This window comes from Clarias gariepinus, chromosome 24 (assembly GCF_024256425.1).
Source record: "Clarias gariepinus isolate MV-2021 ecotype Netherlands chromosome 24, CGAR_prim_01v2, whole genome shotgun sequence".
Lineage (NCBI taxonomy): Eukaryota > Metazoa > Chordata > Actinopteri > Siluriformes > Clariidae > Clarias > Clarias gariepinus.
In genome coordinates this window covers 25,083,336-25,102,270 of record NC_071123.1, presented here as the reverse complement: position 1 = coordinate 25,102,270, position 18,935 = coordinate 25,083,336, and the positions used below count along the sequence as shown (strand labels likewise).

At 42.4% G+C, this 18,935-nt stretch overlaps 1 protein-coding gene across 1 annotated transcript; it reads right to left on the bottom strand.

Annotated features, from left to right (window-relative positions):
* Positions 1-3,595: 3,595 nt before the first annotated feature.
* Positions 3,596-18,735, bottom strand: zc3h12b (zinc finger CCCH-type containing 12B). Its single transcript, XM_053485595.1, has 6 exons — positions 18,170-18,735; positions 10,800-11,524; positions 9,599-9,738; positions 9,243-9,477; positions 9,036-9,142; positions 3,596-8,945 (listed from the first exon to the last, which is right to left on the bottom strand). The coding sequence occupies exons 1-6, from the start codon at positions 18,419-18,421 to the stop codon at positions 7,480-7,482; spliced, it is 2,925 nt and encodes a 974-aa protein (XP_053341570.1). The 5' UTR covers positions 18,422-18,735; the 3' UTR covers positions 3,596-7,479.
* Between the last annotated feature and the right edge of the window lie 200 nt (positions 18,736-18,935).

Sequence of the window (18,935 nt, the reverse complement as noted above, 5' to 3'; positions counted from 1 at the left end):
AAACTCATAACAAACTTCATAACAATGAAGAGCTCCCTCAGGGGTATGACCAAAGGAACCTTCAGGATTCCAAATGTTCCACTTTCAAGCAAATCAGTGCTTCCAAAAAATGCGTCTATGTGGAAATCTTCAAGAAAGGAAACCACTACAGGGTTCCAAAGTAGCTTAAATGGCACCATATCTGCTAAGAGTGCACTTTCAGAAGTTCTTCAAGGGTTCTTTCTGGGATGCTTTTGCATAGAGGAACATCAAATCAAACTGAGGACTTTTTGAAGTTTAGAATTCTTGTTGGAACACAGTTTCCAAACCCTTCTCCTGGAGAACCCTGTTAAAGACTGAACGTGTGTATATCACCATAGCAACCGAGGTACATGGAGGAGCAGGAAGCAGGGCTGAGTGACGGTTTAGTGGTTGATGATGTGAGTATACATCGCCCTCTAGTGTATGTGTGAAGGACAAACGTGCAAATAAAAGGTAGCTTGGGAAACAACTAAAAACAAGAAGAGGCAAAACTGACGTAACCAACAGGGTTTGGCTTTATTGAAGAAAAACAAACACATTTTGTCATAGAGACTTACATTTTGTTTGAGTCTACAGACCCAAAGAGTTACAAAGTTCCTTCTTTTTAATGGGGGCTTTTGTCTTTTCGTTTAATTTCCTCCCTTTTTTATTTTCAGAAGCGAGTGTTTCGTTCGACACAGAACCAAACACACTTAGCCGCATGTCGCTGTTACATCACAAGACTTCAAAGTGTTCAAATCCACTCAGCCGGCCTGTGAAAAAACAAAACCCGCAACGCAACACGGTACAATATCGTAACCGAGGAGAAAAAAACAAACAAATAAGAGTTCGCTTTTGAGGACACGATTAAGAGGTCGTTTCACTGCGTCACCAAAACAATCGCCATTTAATCGTTTTGTCATAGCTAACATCAAGATCAACGTCTTCAGTGGAGTTCATGATAAATCTGTTCATTCCTGAGATCTGTGTGTGTGTGTGTGTGTGTGTGTGTGACAGCTGGTACATCTGAACCACCCACAGATCATAAACGTGGGTTTAGTTTACATCTCAGCAGTCCAGATCCCCGGGATCCTCAGAGAAAAGTCGCTTTCTTCAGGACCTTCTAGAATCGAAACTCGCGTCTGTGACTCTAGAACCCTCTTCAGAACGCACGACTGTGTTACAAGTCCTGGATTCACACACACCGAGGGTTAAATAGTCTATAAGGCAGGCGTGTTAAAACACTGTGTGTGTGTGTGTGTGCTGATAATAAAGCAATTTAAGCAATTTCCTTCTGGAATTAATGAAGTTCTTTGAATCTTGGAATCTGAAATTCTCATTTCACAATAAATCACAATATAACGACAGGAACCGTTTTAGGAACCCAGCAAATTTCTAAGGAACCATTTTAGGAGCACAGGATCTTTTTTTTTTTTTTTTTGCCGAAGGGGCACTTTGTGGGAGTTCAGGAACCATTTCCCATTTCAGGAACATTCTCAAGAACCTTTGGACACAAAAACATAAAAAAAAAAAACAAGATAATTTTCACAAACCTAGAAATGTGTTTTAGAAGATTATGAACTTTTTTTTCAGGACCATATTATCGTCTTCAATAAAATAAAAAATAAAAAAAAACCCACAAAGATATTATAAACTAAACCCTCAAAACTTTTTTTTTTTTTTTTTTTAGGGTCCATTTATCCATAGCGGGACATCTGGAACCCTTTCAGGAACTTAGAAATGTACTTGGAAATTTTTTAGGAGCCTACAGTCATTTAAACAAACCAATGGTAGTTTTAGAAGCTGAGGAACCTTTTCAGGAACTTTATTAGAAACCTGGAATCTTATTCCACACAAGCGATTTTTTTTTTTCAGGAAGCCAGGAAAAATTTTTCCAGAAGCCTGGGAATCATCTCAGGAACCATGTTAGGATCACCAAATAAAAATAATATATAAAAGGAACTTAGGAACATTTTTAGGAACCTTATCTAGAACTCCCAATCTCTAACAAAAGGACAGTTTTTTTTAGGAACACAGGAACTGTTTCAGGAATATTACAACCTTCAAGGGATTATTTTTTTTTAAATCAACCTTACCAGAGGTTCAGGAACCCAGGAACCTTTACAAATATTAAATGAGTTTAAAGGCTTAAGAACCTCAGGAGAAAACAGGAAGCTTTTTCAAAAGCTCAAGGACATTTTAGAGGAACCCAGGAACCTTTTCAGACGAAGAAATATCAGTGCATACTGTGTGTGTGTGTGTGTGTGTGTGTGTGTATGTGTGAGACCTCAATGCAATACAAAAACATGTCTGTGTACAAGTCCTCGCTTCATTTGGGTTCCGTCTTAATCACTCGTCATTTAAAAAAAAAACACTCTTTCACATTTATCTCAGAACTCGGCTCAGACGTCGTCATGGCGACGCCCACATTCAAAATCACATCCTACTCACTACATAGTGCACTATTTCACACCCAAGCAAAGTCCATGTTGAGATTACCCATAATGCACTTGTCAAGAGAGAGTGGGGTGTGTGTTAGAAAAAATAAAATTTAAAAATCAGGAAATATTCGAATTCTTCACGAATCCACGTTTCAGTACACACAAAAGTCCAGAGTGATTTATTCATAGTATTTATTACACATAGAAACCCGAGCTAGCTGGGGTTAGTTAGCAAGGCGACCTGTGTGTGTGTGTGTGTGTGTCTGTGTGTGCATGCTTATAAAAAGCACTAATACTGTGCAAATCTAAGTGGTTTCAATATTTACAAAAGAAAAAATATTTATATCTGAGTGTGTGTGTGTGTGTGTGTGTGTGTGTGTATGTGTATATTTGGACAGTAGCATACAGTCCATTTGCATGTGTGTGTGTGTGAATTTTTGTGTTACCCCCCCCCCCCCACTACTCAAAGAGGCATGAAAGAAAGTAGAGAGAAAGAGAGGATGAGTTCCGTCTGTGATGTAAACACGGTACTTCCTGTTCCTACATGAGAACAGATCTTTGGGTTCTGACACACCGGGCCACACTGGACCTGACCTTGGTCCCTCCCCGAACTCTTCTGTGAAGGCTTTCTGCAAGGTTTAGGAGTGTGTTTATTGGAATTTGTGAGGTCAGACACTGATGTTGGACGAGAAGTCCTGGCTCGCCGTCTCCGCTCTTATTCATCCCAAAGATGTTCTATCAGGTTGAGGTCAGGACCTTGATGGACCTTGCTTTGTGCACTGGTGCGCGGTCATGATGGAACAGGAAGGGGCCGTCCCCAAACTGTTCACCACAAAGTTGGAAGCATGAAATTGTCCAAAATGTCTCGAAGTGCTGAAGCATTAAGAGTTCCTTTCACTGGAGCTAAGGGGCCGAGCCCAACTCCTGAAACTCCTGCCACAAAGCAAAGCAAATCAAGGCTACACCTTGTGGAAAGCCTTCCCAGAAGAGTGGAAGCTGTTATAGCTGCAAAGGGGGCGGGGCCAACATCATATTAAACCCTATGGATTAAGAAGTTCATAAGCATGTGATGGCAGGCGAGCCAATACTTTTTTCCCATGAGCCAAAGAAAGCCAGTAACTGTGTTAGCGAGGATGCAGAAAGCAACAGGAACCTTATCAGAAACTATTTAAGAAATCCAGGATCTAACTAAATGAACCTTTTTTTTTTAGTAACTCACTTCCTGGATGAGTTTATTTGGACTACATTTGTTTGATACGTTTCCTCCAACTATCAGCTCTAAATGATAATAATATGTCAGTTTGTCAGTTTCACCCTTACTGAGGGTAAATACTGGCGCAGGTGCTTATAAAGGTCCACCTGCATGGCTCGGTGTGTTATAAGTGGGCGTGTCCCTTTTCCCAAGACCCTTTCATTTGGCATACTCAAAATAACCAACTGTGATTTTTTTGGCCACGCCCACTTACAAGCTGTGCACGTTCTTAATGCGAGAAGAAAAGAGACGAGGAGATGAGATGAAGAGAGAAAGTGAGAGAGGATGAGAGAGAACGAGAGAGAGAGAGAGAGAAAGAGAGAGAGTAAGTGAAAAAGATCCCTGTCTAGATGTCTTGCCCGGCAGGAAACAAGCCTTCTGTATGGGCTACACTAGTGACACATAGTGTCACTAACATTATGGCATTAATGTCGTTTTTTTTTCCTTTTAAATAAAACTAAGCTATTTTTATAGATATATAACTCTCTATATATTAATGTGTATAGATATTTATATATTTATGAATATATGTAATACTGTACAGATCATTTTTTTTACAATCAAGAAATAGATACAATTTGTATCAACAAGCAAAGGTCGTTTCTAGACATTTGAGGCGTGATAACTTGCTGCGAAATAAATCAGCATCTCGGAAACAACAGGAAACAAAAAACTAAACAGAAGTTATATTTATTCTAAAACCTTACAAAACTTTATCCTTGTAAGTTTTGTAGCTTCTGTACGAAGCTAAAGACATCAAACAGGGCTGCGTTTAGCGGTTACATTTTCACTTTGATATTCAACCTGCTTCCTTTTAAGTTTAAGTCTAAGATACATTAAACAAGTCTCAAACTAACAACAGTGACCAATACTATCGCCTCCATGTCTTCATTGGGCCAAGAAACTGTTATCCGGAACACCATTAAATCTTGTTTGAAAACCAGCATGCTTTTCAAGAACCTGGAACCTTTTGTGAAATCCAGAAGCCAAAATCCATCTTACTTTTCTCCAGGAAACTTAAAGAAACCAGGAACAAATTTTAAAGTTCTCCAAGTAACCATGAACCTTGCCAAGAACCTAGAAACTTTTTAAGCCCAATTAACCTACAGGTTTTTAGTTCCAGGAACTTTTTTTTTTAACTTACAGGTGGGTGCAGCCTGAAAATGGTTAGCCAGGTTCGATAGTTTGTCTGGCGACATCCCTAACCACATGCTTTTAAACTAAACTTATTGTAAAATCTAGGACCCTTTCAGGACCTCAGAAACAATTGCAGGAATTCTCGAAATAGGTTTCTTTCTAGCAAACTATGAAGATGTGAACGCTGAGTAATATTAGTCACAATATTGTATACTCGGTCCTCAGTTTTTTGTATGTGTTTTTACAAAAGGATTAGAAAGGAAATCTAACGGGGTCCAAAAACAAAGAAGAAGAAGAAGAAGCAGCAAGCGACCCGTCAATCAAATGTAAGAAACAACCCAACGACAGCCTGGTGTTCCGTGTGTGTGTGTATCGCACAGGAAGAAACAGGTAGGCAGTGTATCGCAACCTTCCCACGAGCGGTAAACTGCGCTCATGAAAACAAATCCCCAGCAAACTACAACAACTAAATAAAGTTTCCTTTGTGTTTTCCATCCAGAGAGACTTCTGGAACATTCGAGGATTCTGCTAAGATTGCGCAAATACAACAGTATAATATACACACAATAATAAGACAGGCGGAGCGGCGTGGTCTCCCAGCACCAATCAGAAAAACAGATGCTCTTCAGGAGCAACTATTAGCTGATGAGACCGCCATTCCTTTATTAACGCGCAAATTTTATTAAATTGCGGTACGTCTTAATTGACTAACGAGCCAATCAAGTGTTGAGCTCTTGATTTATTATCTCATGCACGAAATCTATTCGGTTGTTAAAAGCTATAACGACGACATTTCTCTAAATGCTAAAGTTTGCACGTACGTTTAGTTAAATAACTGAGTCCTCCTTGATGTCATTAGTACAGGTTACAGTGTTGCTAATTAAGCTATTTCATCTGCATAATGCTCAGCTATATTCGCAGGTAGAATTCGATTTAGGTTTAGCCCCTCATTGTGGCGCTAACTAGTTTATGCTATGTATCTATTTCAGCCTATGGGAAAGCATCTCCTGTAGCTATGACGTCAAGGCAGACAAGCTCGGTGATTTCGACACTGATGTTAAAATCGTCCGTATAAATCACTGCCGTCAGTTGTTGTTTTTTTAGTTATTATGCAACATGTTAATTTAGAACAATGTTACATCCATTATGACTTACACACCCCAAATACTTATCTGGTCCCAAAACGGAGCTTAAAGACCACATAAAGACTTTAATTAAATCTGAGGAATTTTCTAGATTCTGTAAAAGTTACTGCACAACAAACACGTCAAACAGGCTAAATAAGTCTAGCTATTAGCTAGCATTTACGTAACACTCAAACACACATTTATTATGCTTTTTGGCCTTGCTTAAGCAGCGTGAAATAATCTTTATAAATGGCTTAGTGCGGGTGAGGAAATAAAGATGCCGCTTGTTTGGTTGTTTTTTTTTTTGTTTTGTTTTTTTGGCAGGTCGGCGGTGTTTGCGTTTCACTCCAAATACTCCAATAAGGAAGGCTTTGCAAAGTGTTGTTTTTTTCCGCTATCGCTAAAACAGGAAAATAATTGCTCTAGTGCTTGAATACTAAACACACCCGGTGACCTCAACAACCATCAGAAAAATAGATATATTTATATATTTATGTGTATATATATCACGTTAACACACTTGCGGTGAGGTCACAAGATGTAAGGCCATAAAAGTTTTAAAAAGGTCAAAGTTCATGCTTTGAGGTACTCCAGAGTTAACACTCCTTTTGGACAATTGTTATGTGTTCACCTTTTCACGAGGCAAAATTTTTTTTTACGTAATTTTAACATCACAATATTTACACTGGTGAAGAAAGTACGCATCTGTACTTGTAATCACAATAATTTCTTTTTTTTCCTCCCTACAATTTTTGTTATTGTTGCTGCAGTTTTAAATAATTACCTTTTTTTCAAATAGGAATTTCATTTAATGTTAAAATTAAACGTTTGACATAAAATAATTATAATTAATGTTCCTTATGAGGCAAAATGACTGAAATATTAGTAATATTGCCATATTTTCCAGAGAATAAGACAATTTTTGATATGTATGATCCTAATTCTAACATGTTTCGGTACTCCAGCTACTATCAAGGTGATATAAGGCAATAAAATAAAAATAATTGCTGTATTAATATGACAAAACAATGCGTATAATTGCTAAATAGAAGACAGAATTTGGAGAAGTTGAAGGTGTCACAGAGTCCAATATAATCGTATTGTATTGTCTGGAAAATACGGCACTGTATATTAGCAAAATAAATATTTAAAAAAAGCTGGTTTTTGTGATCTAAACTCAGGTCTTGCGTTCCTCCTTGTATTGTAAGTGCATTCTTTACATTTACTCAAAATTAAAATAATTAAATTGCTTTAAACACCTTCATTAAAGAACATCCATGCTTCATTCTCCATTGGACGATTTCTTTAACCTTGGTACAAGGCCTGTCATTAAACATGGAATTATGCTACATAATGTAGCATTGCTAATTTGAACCATGGTACTAATGCAAAAGAAATGAGTTACGGTGGATCACCAAGGTGATAGATGGATAGGAAATTATATCTTTCAAGACACTGGCTGTGTCGTTCAGGCTGTGGAATAAAAAAATGGAAATGTGTAAAACATTGTGCTGCTTTTCCTTCAATGACAGGACCGTAGTTTTGTTACAATAACCGCTGCTAGCTGCTGAGGATCCGTCATATGAGGATTCTTCTCCATGACCGAGTGGACTACGTATGCTGGGAAGATATTGCAGAGGTTTCTGTAAGTCTGGTACTGATGTTCAGGAATCGGATGTCGCTCCTGTGGTTCCATCGGTCCGTGAGGTCCAGGTGGCGTATCCCACGGCGATCTCCAAATCTGTTCCATCTTTTCCGGCATACTCCGAACCATCACTCGCTCACAGCAAGGCATGAGTCCTCCTGTCAATCCATAACCTCCGTACCCATAAGGCTCATTCCCACATGGTAGAGGATCCCAGCTGGCATGTTGCTCTCGACAAAGAGGCGGCCGTCTCTGCCGGAGGGGGTTACTTTCGTAAAGACGGGAATCTGAAATGCTGTCCATCCGTGTCATTCCCAAGGATCTGCCTGGCTGATTAGGGCCGGACGAAGGCAACATGTTCTGGGGAAGCGGAGGATAGTCACCCGGACAACTGGATCTCGCTCCAACCACCGGATGCTGCGCATGAGGCACAAGGTGGGCCGAGGATTGTTTACGTGGCCCAGGTTTGGGTTCATCCGTGCCATAACTTTGGACTCTTGTCAGAGCCTCATGGTGAAACCCATGAGCAAACGCCTGTAATCTGGACTGTGCTTGGGACTGCACTTGGGATTGTGCAGATTGTGAAACCTTCATCCCATCATCCAAGCTACCTTCCATAGAGTACATCTCTCCACCATACGAGGAGAAAGAGTCCGAAGAGTGGCTGCGACCAGATTCAGGACAAATGCTGGAAGCTCGACCGGGATATCCGCCTCCTCCGACTGGATCTGGCTGTTCTAAGCTACAGAAGCTGTCTTGCATGCTTCCCAAGCTCATGGTCGAGAAATCACTCAGCATTGAATAGTAGCCATGGTCACTAACTACAGAATCGTATTTGGGAAAAGGTTCGCTGTATGCCACGGAGGCACCTTGGCTGTTAGTGACCAAGATTGGAGGGTACTGGATGCTTCCGGCATGTTCCAGCGAGCTGTGCGTGAAGTGCAGTGACCCCGGGACTGGGCTACTAGCGGACCGAGTGTTCAGTGCCCCAGCTGCGTGACTTTTTGTCGGCGGCATAGTCGGGACGCTAAGAGCCGTCACTAAAGATGGAACCGAATTAGCTTCGGCTTTCCGAGCGGGGCAGAGTCGCTCCTCCTGCTCGCAGCCCACTGAACGGATGCTCGGGTCCGACTGACGTTTCGGTGCCACTCTTTTTACCTCGGAACAGTCCCCCTTTGCGGTAGCGCCAGAAATGCCACATTTTGCAAGAGCACCTTCACTCATGGTCTTGACAGCAGAAAGCTTGGCAAAAGCTCTGAGTTCATCTGCAACAGATCGTATGGGCTGCGCTGCTCTCTCTGGGTGGTAGTACTTGCACTTGTGGCCATAGGTGCATTTCTTACCTATAATGGGAAGCAAAAAAAAAAGTGAAGTAAAAGTAAATCTATGTTTTTTTTTATCGTAGTGAAGTTGCCTACACATGCTGGACTGACCATAAGGACACGGTTGCTTTTTGTGCTCCGGGACCACAGGTCGCTTGCGGAGGAAATTTTCCAGGCTTGGACCATGTCTGCCTAGTGGGTCATCCGGTGGCATAAACCTACAAATGTCACAAGAAATGTTGACACAGGTTGACATTTGTAAATGAACAAAAGACCCCCCAAAAAACAACAACAAAAAAAAAAAACTGTTTAGCTTACTTGTCATTGACGAAACTGTACATGAGAAGCCGTTCCTCTATAAACTTTTTCCACTCTGGCTTTTCATTTTGCAGATCTCGATAGTTATCGTTCGAAACAATGATGCCATCTGAATCGCACGCCAATTTAACAATAAACCGATCGTCGTAACAGACAACGCGGCGCCCCTGGACTCGACGAGAAGGAGTAAAGACGAGGATTTTCTCCTTCTCCAGCTTCCTTAGGATTTCCTGATCTGAAGACAGAGGTGGCATCATGTTATGACATCATTCCCTAACGACACACAGAAACACACTTAACTATATAATAAATATGACAACGCACATGGTGGAACACAAAGTTCAATTAAAACTGACCTGTTATAGGAGCATCGGGGCGGGACTGCTCTTTTCTCCACGCTGGTACAAACACTGTGATGTCTTTGTGTCCTCGCTCGAGAAACCAGTCGACTGCCAACTGGATGCCCAGGCATGAGAAAACCTCTTTGTTTCCATGGCTACAAAACATCCCAGACACCAAACACAATTAAAAAAAGATACACATCGATGTACACGTGATCGTCAACCAACAGCATGCATATTTGCAGTGGCTATTATCAGAATTCTGTGCCCTGATACGCTGCACACATCGTTCAGGAATGGTTTGAGGAACATGACAAAGAGTTTTCAATCCGACTGAGCATGGGTGGGATATGCTGAACAAACAAGTCCCATCCATACAGACCCCACCTTGCAACCATAGAGATCTGCTAGTGACGGCTTGGGGCCACATACCATAACACAGCTTCAGTCCAGGCCTTGACCAGAATGGAGACCTACTTAATATTAAGTGGGTGGTCATGATGCCATAGCCAACTGGTGTATCATTTATTCAGCCTACTTGGTGCCCCTGCTAATGGTAATTACATTATTTATCAGCATATTAGGTTTACAATTTGGATATTTGTATTTGATCTATACACAATTTGTATAGATACATGATTAGATTTGTGGTCTGGCATTGTTCATTAACCAAAGGCTAAAACCATTGTTCCCTGTTCTTTTATTTTTATATTGGGACAGTTTACCCAAAAAAAAACAAGTGTATGCTGCTGGACAAGACAGCTCCAAAAAGATACACCTGAGACCAAAGTCCCACCCACTTGTTTTCTACCAGGTTGCAAAAACATTGATAACATCAGCTAGAAGGGAATGTAACCACTACCACTGATGCAAAACTGCATCATTTAATTCCTACATCTTTCTGCTTTGATGAACTGTTTATTCTGCTGAGGGAAAAGCATATAGTTTTCACCTGTATTACCATGGCAATAGGTCTAAAAGCTATGGCTTAAGTTTGTCAAGCATCAAAAGAATTGGCTAAACATGGTCACATTAAGTAGTGAGTATAGTTAGCAAGATGTGTTTTACCCATTAACATTCAACTGACTTTTAATTTGTGTATCAATATTTTTATTGAATTTGGTCTTCTTTCGATTTTCTAAATTCGCTTCATATTCTGGTTACTCCTGCCCCACATTGGATTACGTTTGACCTAAAAGTTTGCAAGACCCAGTACCTCATGGCCACGTTGGATCCGTCTATAACGATGGGTCGGAGATTATCGTACGTGTCGGTTGTCTCCTCCTCGAGCGACACCTCAGGACTCACGGCTTCCTTCCCTCCAGAGCCACGTGGGGTTAGTGCTAACCCTGCTGGCGAAAGTCCGCTGGACGATTGCGTCTGCGTTTGCGCTTCGATTTCTCCTTTGTTCCCAAGACGCACAAGTTCCGCCAGGACGTCGTTAGTGAGCGCGCTCGGCCCCAGTTTACTCAGCACTGCCTCCACCTGCTCGCCGGAGTAGCCCAGCTTCAGTGCGAACTCCATTTTGCTCTGGTAGTCCCGATCTGCAGGGGTGTGGCCCACCAATGGACTGGGTGGCGCCAGTGTTGAGGAAGTGGGAGTGGCCGGAGAATCTTCAGCGCGCATTTCCTGTAGCGTGCTACTCTGACTGAAACTCGGACGGTCCAAACACGGAGAGCGACACAACTGGCGGTGAGGTTTAGTCGCCATCATCAGCTCGGCTTTCCTTCCTCCTCCTACTCCGTGTCCTCTTTCTGCTCTCCGTCTTTCTCCTTCACTCTCCGAGCTACTCCCTTCTTCCTCTCCTTCCTCGTCCTCCATCAGCTTGGGCGCATGCTCTTTGGCCTCGGCGCTCTCGGGCTCGTGAAGACGACGCTGGAGCCACAGGGTCAAACGCTCATGATGCCTTTGAGCCGGAGAGATCAGAGACACGATGTAGTCCTGCACAAAGGGGGGGGGGTGCAAAAAGAATATTAGACATATGAGAAAGGAAATAGTGAGAAAGAGAAAAAGAGCAAACTTAACTGATAAAAAGAACCAGAAGGACAAAGAAACAAACTGAGTACTAGTGAAAGAGAGAACTAAATAAAGAGAAAGAAAGAAATTAACAGAAGGACTTAAAGGAAAGCGTAGGACAGGAAAGAGAAAAAGATAGAGAGAGATAAGGGATAAAGTGAGAGATGAAGGAGTGGAAGAAAGAATGAAATAGAAATGAAAAAGGACCTACAGGGTAAATGGAAGGAAAGTGTTTGAAAGAAAATGACAAAAAGAACAAGATGTGAGTGAAAACTGTAAAAAAAAAAGGATAAACAAGAGTGTAATTCTTTCCCAGCTCTCCCTTTTTCTCTGTCTGTCTCTTCCCTCTGTATTATTTCTTTTTCTGTCCGTCTGTCTTGTCGTCTGTCTGTATTTCTATCTCTATCTATCAGCCTCTCTCGCTGTGTAATGCTATCTCTCTTTCTCTGCATTACTGACACTTTTTCTGTTTGTCTGTCTCTCTCTGTATTACTGTCTCTCTCTTTCTTGCTGTCTCTATTATTATCTGTCTCTCTTTTTTGTCTCTTTTGTCTGTTTGTCTCACTCTCTCTGTTTCTGTCTCTCTTTATGTTTCTCTCTCTCCCTCTCTCTCTCATCGCGGCCGTTTATGACATCACAGTGTTTATACAGCGAGAGTGCGACACCCTGAGCGAGTGATGGGAAGAACTGAGGACCAGTCTGATTACCAGTCTTACCAGTCTGATTGGGGTCTGGTAACGGGGTGCCATAAAAACATGTCATATTTCTTCTTCTAGTTAATCAACATGCTAGCTACGTCATGCTACACAACACCACGTTAGCCAGCTAGCATGCTACTATGAACTGGAGCAATAAACACATATTACAAATCCTGCGCTGTACGGGTCTCATCCGGGAAACCCCGCCCACTTTTACAGGTACTTCATGTGACGAAGGCGCACACACACACACACACTTTACTGTTAATGTGTTTATAAGAATCCAGACATGATGTAACACACAGTCAGATTGATAGGTGTGTGTGTGTGTGTGTGTGTGTGTGTGCATCTTTCTATGTACCTGCGAACAGCGCTCTAGTGTGGGCTGTAGTTTAAAACGTGTGTGTGTGTGTGTGTGTGTGTAAGCTGATATCACCATCCAGCTATGAGAGGCTTCTCCGTGCTCATGACACCGGTTGCCTAGCAACGCAGTCCTGTCATCAGCTAACTGCTTTTTAGCAGTCACGACTAACACAAAACACTGCACAATGTTCTCTGGGCAGGCCTGAACCACACACACACACACACACCTATGCTAGAGTCACATGGAGCTGTGCAGTGCACATGTAAACACAACCGTGATATAAAGATGGAGTTGCACGTTTTATGTGTGTGTTTGTGTTTGTGTGTGTGTGTGTGTGTGTGTTACGCAAGATGCTAAGTGTCAGAATAACACATAATTGGAAATTACGTTCTTACGACATTAGGGGCTTTCTCTCTCCCTCCCCCTCCCCCATCTTTCTTTCACTTCCCCCTCTCATCCCTTTTCATCCTCTCGCTCTCTCTCTCTCTCCGTCTCTGCAGATGTGTCGGAGTGTGTTCCCTCCTTCCTGGCGGTGGTGACACGGCCGTCTCTCTGAGTCGTGACGCCGTGTCCCTCAGGGTCCCGCTCCGCCTCTGCACGGCTGCGACGGAAGCTGATCTCAGATCAGTGTGCTTGTGCAGTCAAGCGCTGCACGCAAACATGGCTGCACCAAGGCTGATCCCGGGTCGGTCTGAAGCTCCCGCAGTCAGCTCTGGTTAAGCAAACCTCAAACAGGCACAACTGATCTGGGATCAGGCAGTAAGAAGTTTTCTTACCCAACGCGGCACTTCCTGCAGTCTGCAGCCTCTGGTCTCAGATCAGTCCTTTACTGCCTAACTGCTGATCTCAGGTCTATCAGGTTTGCTGCAGGAGAACTGCAGTTCAGATAAGAAACACACTGCAGCTTCAAGTCAATGACTGCTTAGGACTGGTTTCAGATCAGTCTGGGTCTATCAAGACCAGCGCCGCTGTGAAGTGACCCTTGGCATCACTACATCCTTACACCTGATCCGAGATCAGTCTGCAGTACATTAAACTTGACTAGATGAGTCTTGTCAGGTAACCAGAACCCTAACCCTGGTCCTAGAGTCAGTTGCTTAGCTAAGTAAGCACTGCTCCTGCATGTCAGCTGACTCCAGACCAGTTACGTTCAGCCAAGCAGTAGCATCCTAATAACTGACGTCACGGCAGACGTCTGCACACAGACCTGACCTTAGATCAGTTTATAATCAGCTACACTGATGCTACCGGTGTCACTTTAAAGTCAGATTGTGTGTCATGTGAGATCAGATCAAGAGCGTGTGTTTGATATGACGTTGGTTTTTGAGTTACTGAGTGTGTGTTTTGTATGACAAAGGTTCTAGAGTCAGTGTTTGATATGATATTGGTTCTAGAGTCGATTTTTGTGTGTGAGGCATGAGATCAGTTTTACAGTCAGGCTACATTTACATTACAAGCCACAAATGTATGAAATTTCTAAGAAGCCAAAAGAAGTCACAGATTTCAATCTTTATTCAAGTCACATGACCACGTATTGGATACGTATCCGATTTAGGACCACATTCAAAAGTGATGTGATGTGATGTGATGCTCAGATCTGAACTGAAAAACCTTAGATTTGTATCTTCTGACAGCAATTAAAAAAATCAGATCTGTGTCACATTTGGGCAGAAAAATCTGATTTGCGTTACTTCAGGCTGGTGATGTGAACCTAGCCTCAGTGTGTGTGATGTGACATTGGTTCTAGAGCTTAGGGGCTAGGGGTAGCTCAGTGGTTAAGGCATTGGACTACAGTTTGGAAGATCCCAGGTTCAAACCCCACAACCACCAAGTTACCACTGTTGGGCCCTTGAGCGCGGCCCTTAACCCTCAACTGCTCAGATGCGTAATGAGATAAAAATGTAAGATAAGAGCGTCTGCCAAATGCCTAAAGGTAAGGTAAAGGTGAATGTTGTATGAAATGTAAGATCAGTTCTAAAGTCTTAAGATTAGCCATAGCATCGTCTTAATGATGTCAGACTAGAGTCGGATAGTCTGATACATGAGTTCTAGAGCCAACTGGTTAATGGATGTAGCTTCGTTCCTTACTCTGCTTGAATGTGATATAAAATCTGGACAAATCTGGTTAAAATGACATGTGTGTGTGTAAGGTTCTAGATTCGCCATCTTTATGCCTTAAGTAGAACAGTAGGTTCTAGATCCGAGAACATTTGAAAACAGTACAACATAAATCTTTTTTCTGTGTGAAACTTGACTTTAGTTCTGGATCGATCCAAAATAGTGGATGTGTTTAGAGCTGCTTCGGTCTTAAACACGGTTCTGGAATGAAGACCCTGATACACGTGTTCTGAGGAAAAGAATGTGGATGATCTTGGAATTCACACTCGTTTGTTTTTTCACGACTCGCTTCAGGCTGTGGTACTTTTTTCCGGAGCCTTCTTCCGGGACAGGAAAAGCTTTCTAGAACTTTCACTTATTGGCTCTGAGCAACACAACAGCATGTGCGGTTGTTCCGGACGAGTGTTTGTGAGTCAATGATCTGGATCAGGGTCGATTAGCTGTGAATCAAAACACATACACACACACACACACACACACACACACGGGGGCGTGATCCTGACGGGAAGCAAAAGCGCTGAAACAGCAGCGTTTCAGAGTTTACACAATATCATAAAGATAAACCACAAACTTTCCCAGCATGGCCGAGCAACACTGAGTCATGTTAGATTTCAAAATGCGATAGAATTTAAACACTGATTTCTTTCTTCTTTTTTTTAAACGTTACTCGTCTCCAAGTCCTCCTCCACTCTCTCTCTCTCGCTTCTCATCCCCCTTCTCTCATCTCTTGTTTTCCTGCTCTCCGTCCTCACCTCCTCCATAACACAGGCTGGGAAAGCAGCAAGGCCACCGTGCACTCAAGTAGCACACACACACACACACACACACACACACACACACACACACACACACACACACACACACACATGAGGCTCGTCTCATAGCAACAAGTGGAGTGTGTTCTGCCGTGAAGCAGAGCGTCGGGCCTGTTCGAGGCCCACGGTGTATCTCCACACACGCACTCTCCATGCATGCTGTGCATCACAGCTGCTAGAACGCTAGTTTTATAAGCACACGCACACACACACACACACACACACACACACACACACACATGCAAGTACACACAATGTTCCTGTAAACAGCATAATCATGACAGCATCAGATTATCAAAAACAGGTCCTTAAAGGAGCTAGGCGAGTTAGCTCGTTACACATATAGATATATAATTAGCATTCCACAGCAGCAACGCTAACGCTTCTACTCAACGGGTCAGACTTTTTTACACTTACATATTCATAACATAATCATACCTATAAACATTCAACGTGAGGAGTCTTAGCTGTGCTAATCTAGTTTGCCTAAAAAGATTAAAATCTCAAGATTAAAAGCAGAAAGCGTAGCGCACCATGCTAATCCTCTCACAGTGTTAGCTTTTGAGTGACTTTGTTTCTTTATCAGCTTTGACAGAAAACTTTTTTTTATTTCATTTTTGGAAGTTCCACGGCAGATGATGCTAGTTAGCTAGCTAATAACTTACAGATTGATTCAAACAGCTCAACAAATACACATTTTACACAATAAATAAGAAAGATAAAATTTAAAAAATGATGAGTGACACTGTTATTGTCTTGGCCTTACATATCTGTACTGATTTGTGCAACCTGTACTTTTAGTATGCTAATTAGGCTCAACCTCCCCTCCATGGCAGTGAGATCACATGATCACCTGAGACTTCATTATCAATTTCTCCAAAGCAACCATTATGGCTGACACGGAGCTGACTCAAAGAAAAAAGCCTTTTCCCGAAGCTACCAAGAAAAATCTTTATTTGTTTGGGTTTCCGACATCTTGTTTGTTTTTGACCACATGTCACGTGACTGTTGCATTTGCATAATCATTAATATTCATAAGCATCTGCCAAAAATGGGTGTGTGCACAGGATCGGCCTTGACTGTGTTCAATTATTTCAGTGTTTATCCATCATTGTTTTTGCTATAGTTTAACACACATTCTTACAGGTTATATATACTTTGAGAACTTCGTATGGTCTGTGTCAATCTTCACGCCTAAAGTGACCTTGCTAGCTAGAAATGTTGGTCATGAAATCAGGAAAAGTAAGAACATCAAACAAAAATTAAAATATTGACTTAAATCCAAAAAAATGGCTTACATGAAGGTCATGTGATATGTGATGTCACCCACCAATCATATTTGTGTGACAGATTTTCTTTCTTTCTTTTTTAACACCATGTCAGCTTCGACAGACATATTCATGGCGAAAGTCAGTTTTTGTGTGACAAACTAAAATTAATTTAAAAAAATTGATATTTAACTGAACATAAACAGCTAGCTGGATGAAAACATAGGGTTACACTACCATCCTAGCTAGTTTATTATTGCTATTATTGCTGCTTCATTACTGTATTTTGTAATGTTTACTGTTAGTGAACTAAACTGCAGTTTAAAATAACTATTCAATTAAATTCAATTAAATTTTATTTGTATAGCGCTTTTAGCAATTTTCATTGCCGCAAAGCAGCTTTACACAATCAAAAGAATTATTTAGGTTTGTATGAAATGTGAATTTGTATGAATCAAAATGGTCAGTTTGTCCCTGGTGAGCAAGCCTAACAACTTTTAAAAGCGTGTGTCGTCCTCCTATAAAACTGTTTAACCCAGCGACGGGGCTTGTTTACAGAATAGTTTAAAAACAAACAAAAAACAAATAGTAAAAAATGAAAGACATGCTAGTTTGTTGTTTAGGGACGATAAATAATGAAAGACATGCTAGCATTCCAAATCACAGTTTATGTACAGAATCTTTAAAAATCATGGAATACTACGGAATTAAAAACAAATCGTACGAACATACGGTACCTTTAAAGACATACACTTCCACAAAAGCAGCTCTATATGTTAATCAGTATGTCCAACTCTATTGTTTCTATAGCAACGGTAATGTGATAACGAATAGATCGATTTTTTAAAAAAAACTGATTTGATGAGTAGAGACCTAGGGAAGGAAGGAGTCTCCAGTGTCAGAGGTAAACTCTTCAGAACAGAAGATTATCGCCAATGTGGCGAGCGCGAGGAAGAAAGAGATGCTATGTGATGCTATGAAACGGAGTAAGGTGGGGAAAGTTTCTTCAGTGGAGTAAGGGGAATAAAACACTACATAATCAACCTGGCGGATTCATCACACCCTGCGTGAAGGTGATGGTTTTCCAGTAACCACACACACACACACACACACACACACACCTGCGTTTCAGGAGTCCTGGTGTGTGAGAAAAAAAGACATGACGGGTGAAGAAGGACCCTCCTGAGCCGTGTGTGTGTGTGTGTGTGTGTGTGTGTGCGCGCGCTCTGAGCTGGAGGTGAGGATCTCCATGTCGGTGTAAACACGTCGTGATGCCGCCGCTGCCCGCGAGCCCCCAGAACACTTACTTTCGCCCTGCTGCGGTCCTCCTCCGTGCCATCCCGGATGATCACGATCACCCCGCCGCCGGTGTCCGGCTCGCTCCTGGACTCGGGCTCGGCGCGCGGCGTCCCGGTGGCGGCGCGCGCGTGCGTGCGTGCGTGTGTGTGGGTGTCGGCGGCGCTGCAGCTCACCCTGACCCGGAAAACGCGCTCGATGTGCGAGATGGAGCGCTGCAGCAGCGGGCCTGCACCGGCGGGAGCGGCCAGCTCCAACACCATCTATTATCAGCGGGAGCGCGGGGTCTGTCTGTCTCTCTCTCACACACACACACACACACACTCTCTCTCTCTCTAACAGGTCACGACGCGCGGCACAGGCCCGTGTTCTCCTCCTCCTCCATGCCCGGGGGGGAGGGGGTGCGGGGGGTGAAATAAAGATGGAGTGACGGGGCTTTAAATATTCAGATTACACACCGATAAACGCGCGCGGACGCACCGGGCGCATCCTGAATCTCCGGTACAGCACCAGCGCGCGCTGCCTCCCACACTGCGCGCCTGCGTCCGAGCGTCCGTGCGCGCGCGCATGTGTCTGTGTGTGTGTGTGTGTGTGTGTGCGTGCGCCCCCTATCGGTTCTTTACGAAACTCCAACTTTACACAACCATCCAACTGGTGGGAAGATTAAATAATAAATATATATAAATAAAAACAACAAACTAAACAAAACAACAATAATAATAATAATAATAAAACAATACAAAAATAAATAAATATTAATAAATAAACAAAAATAAT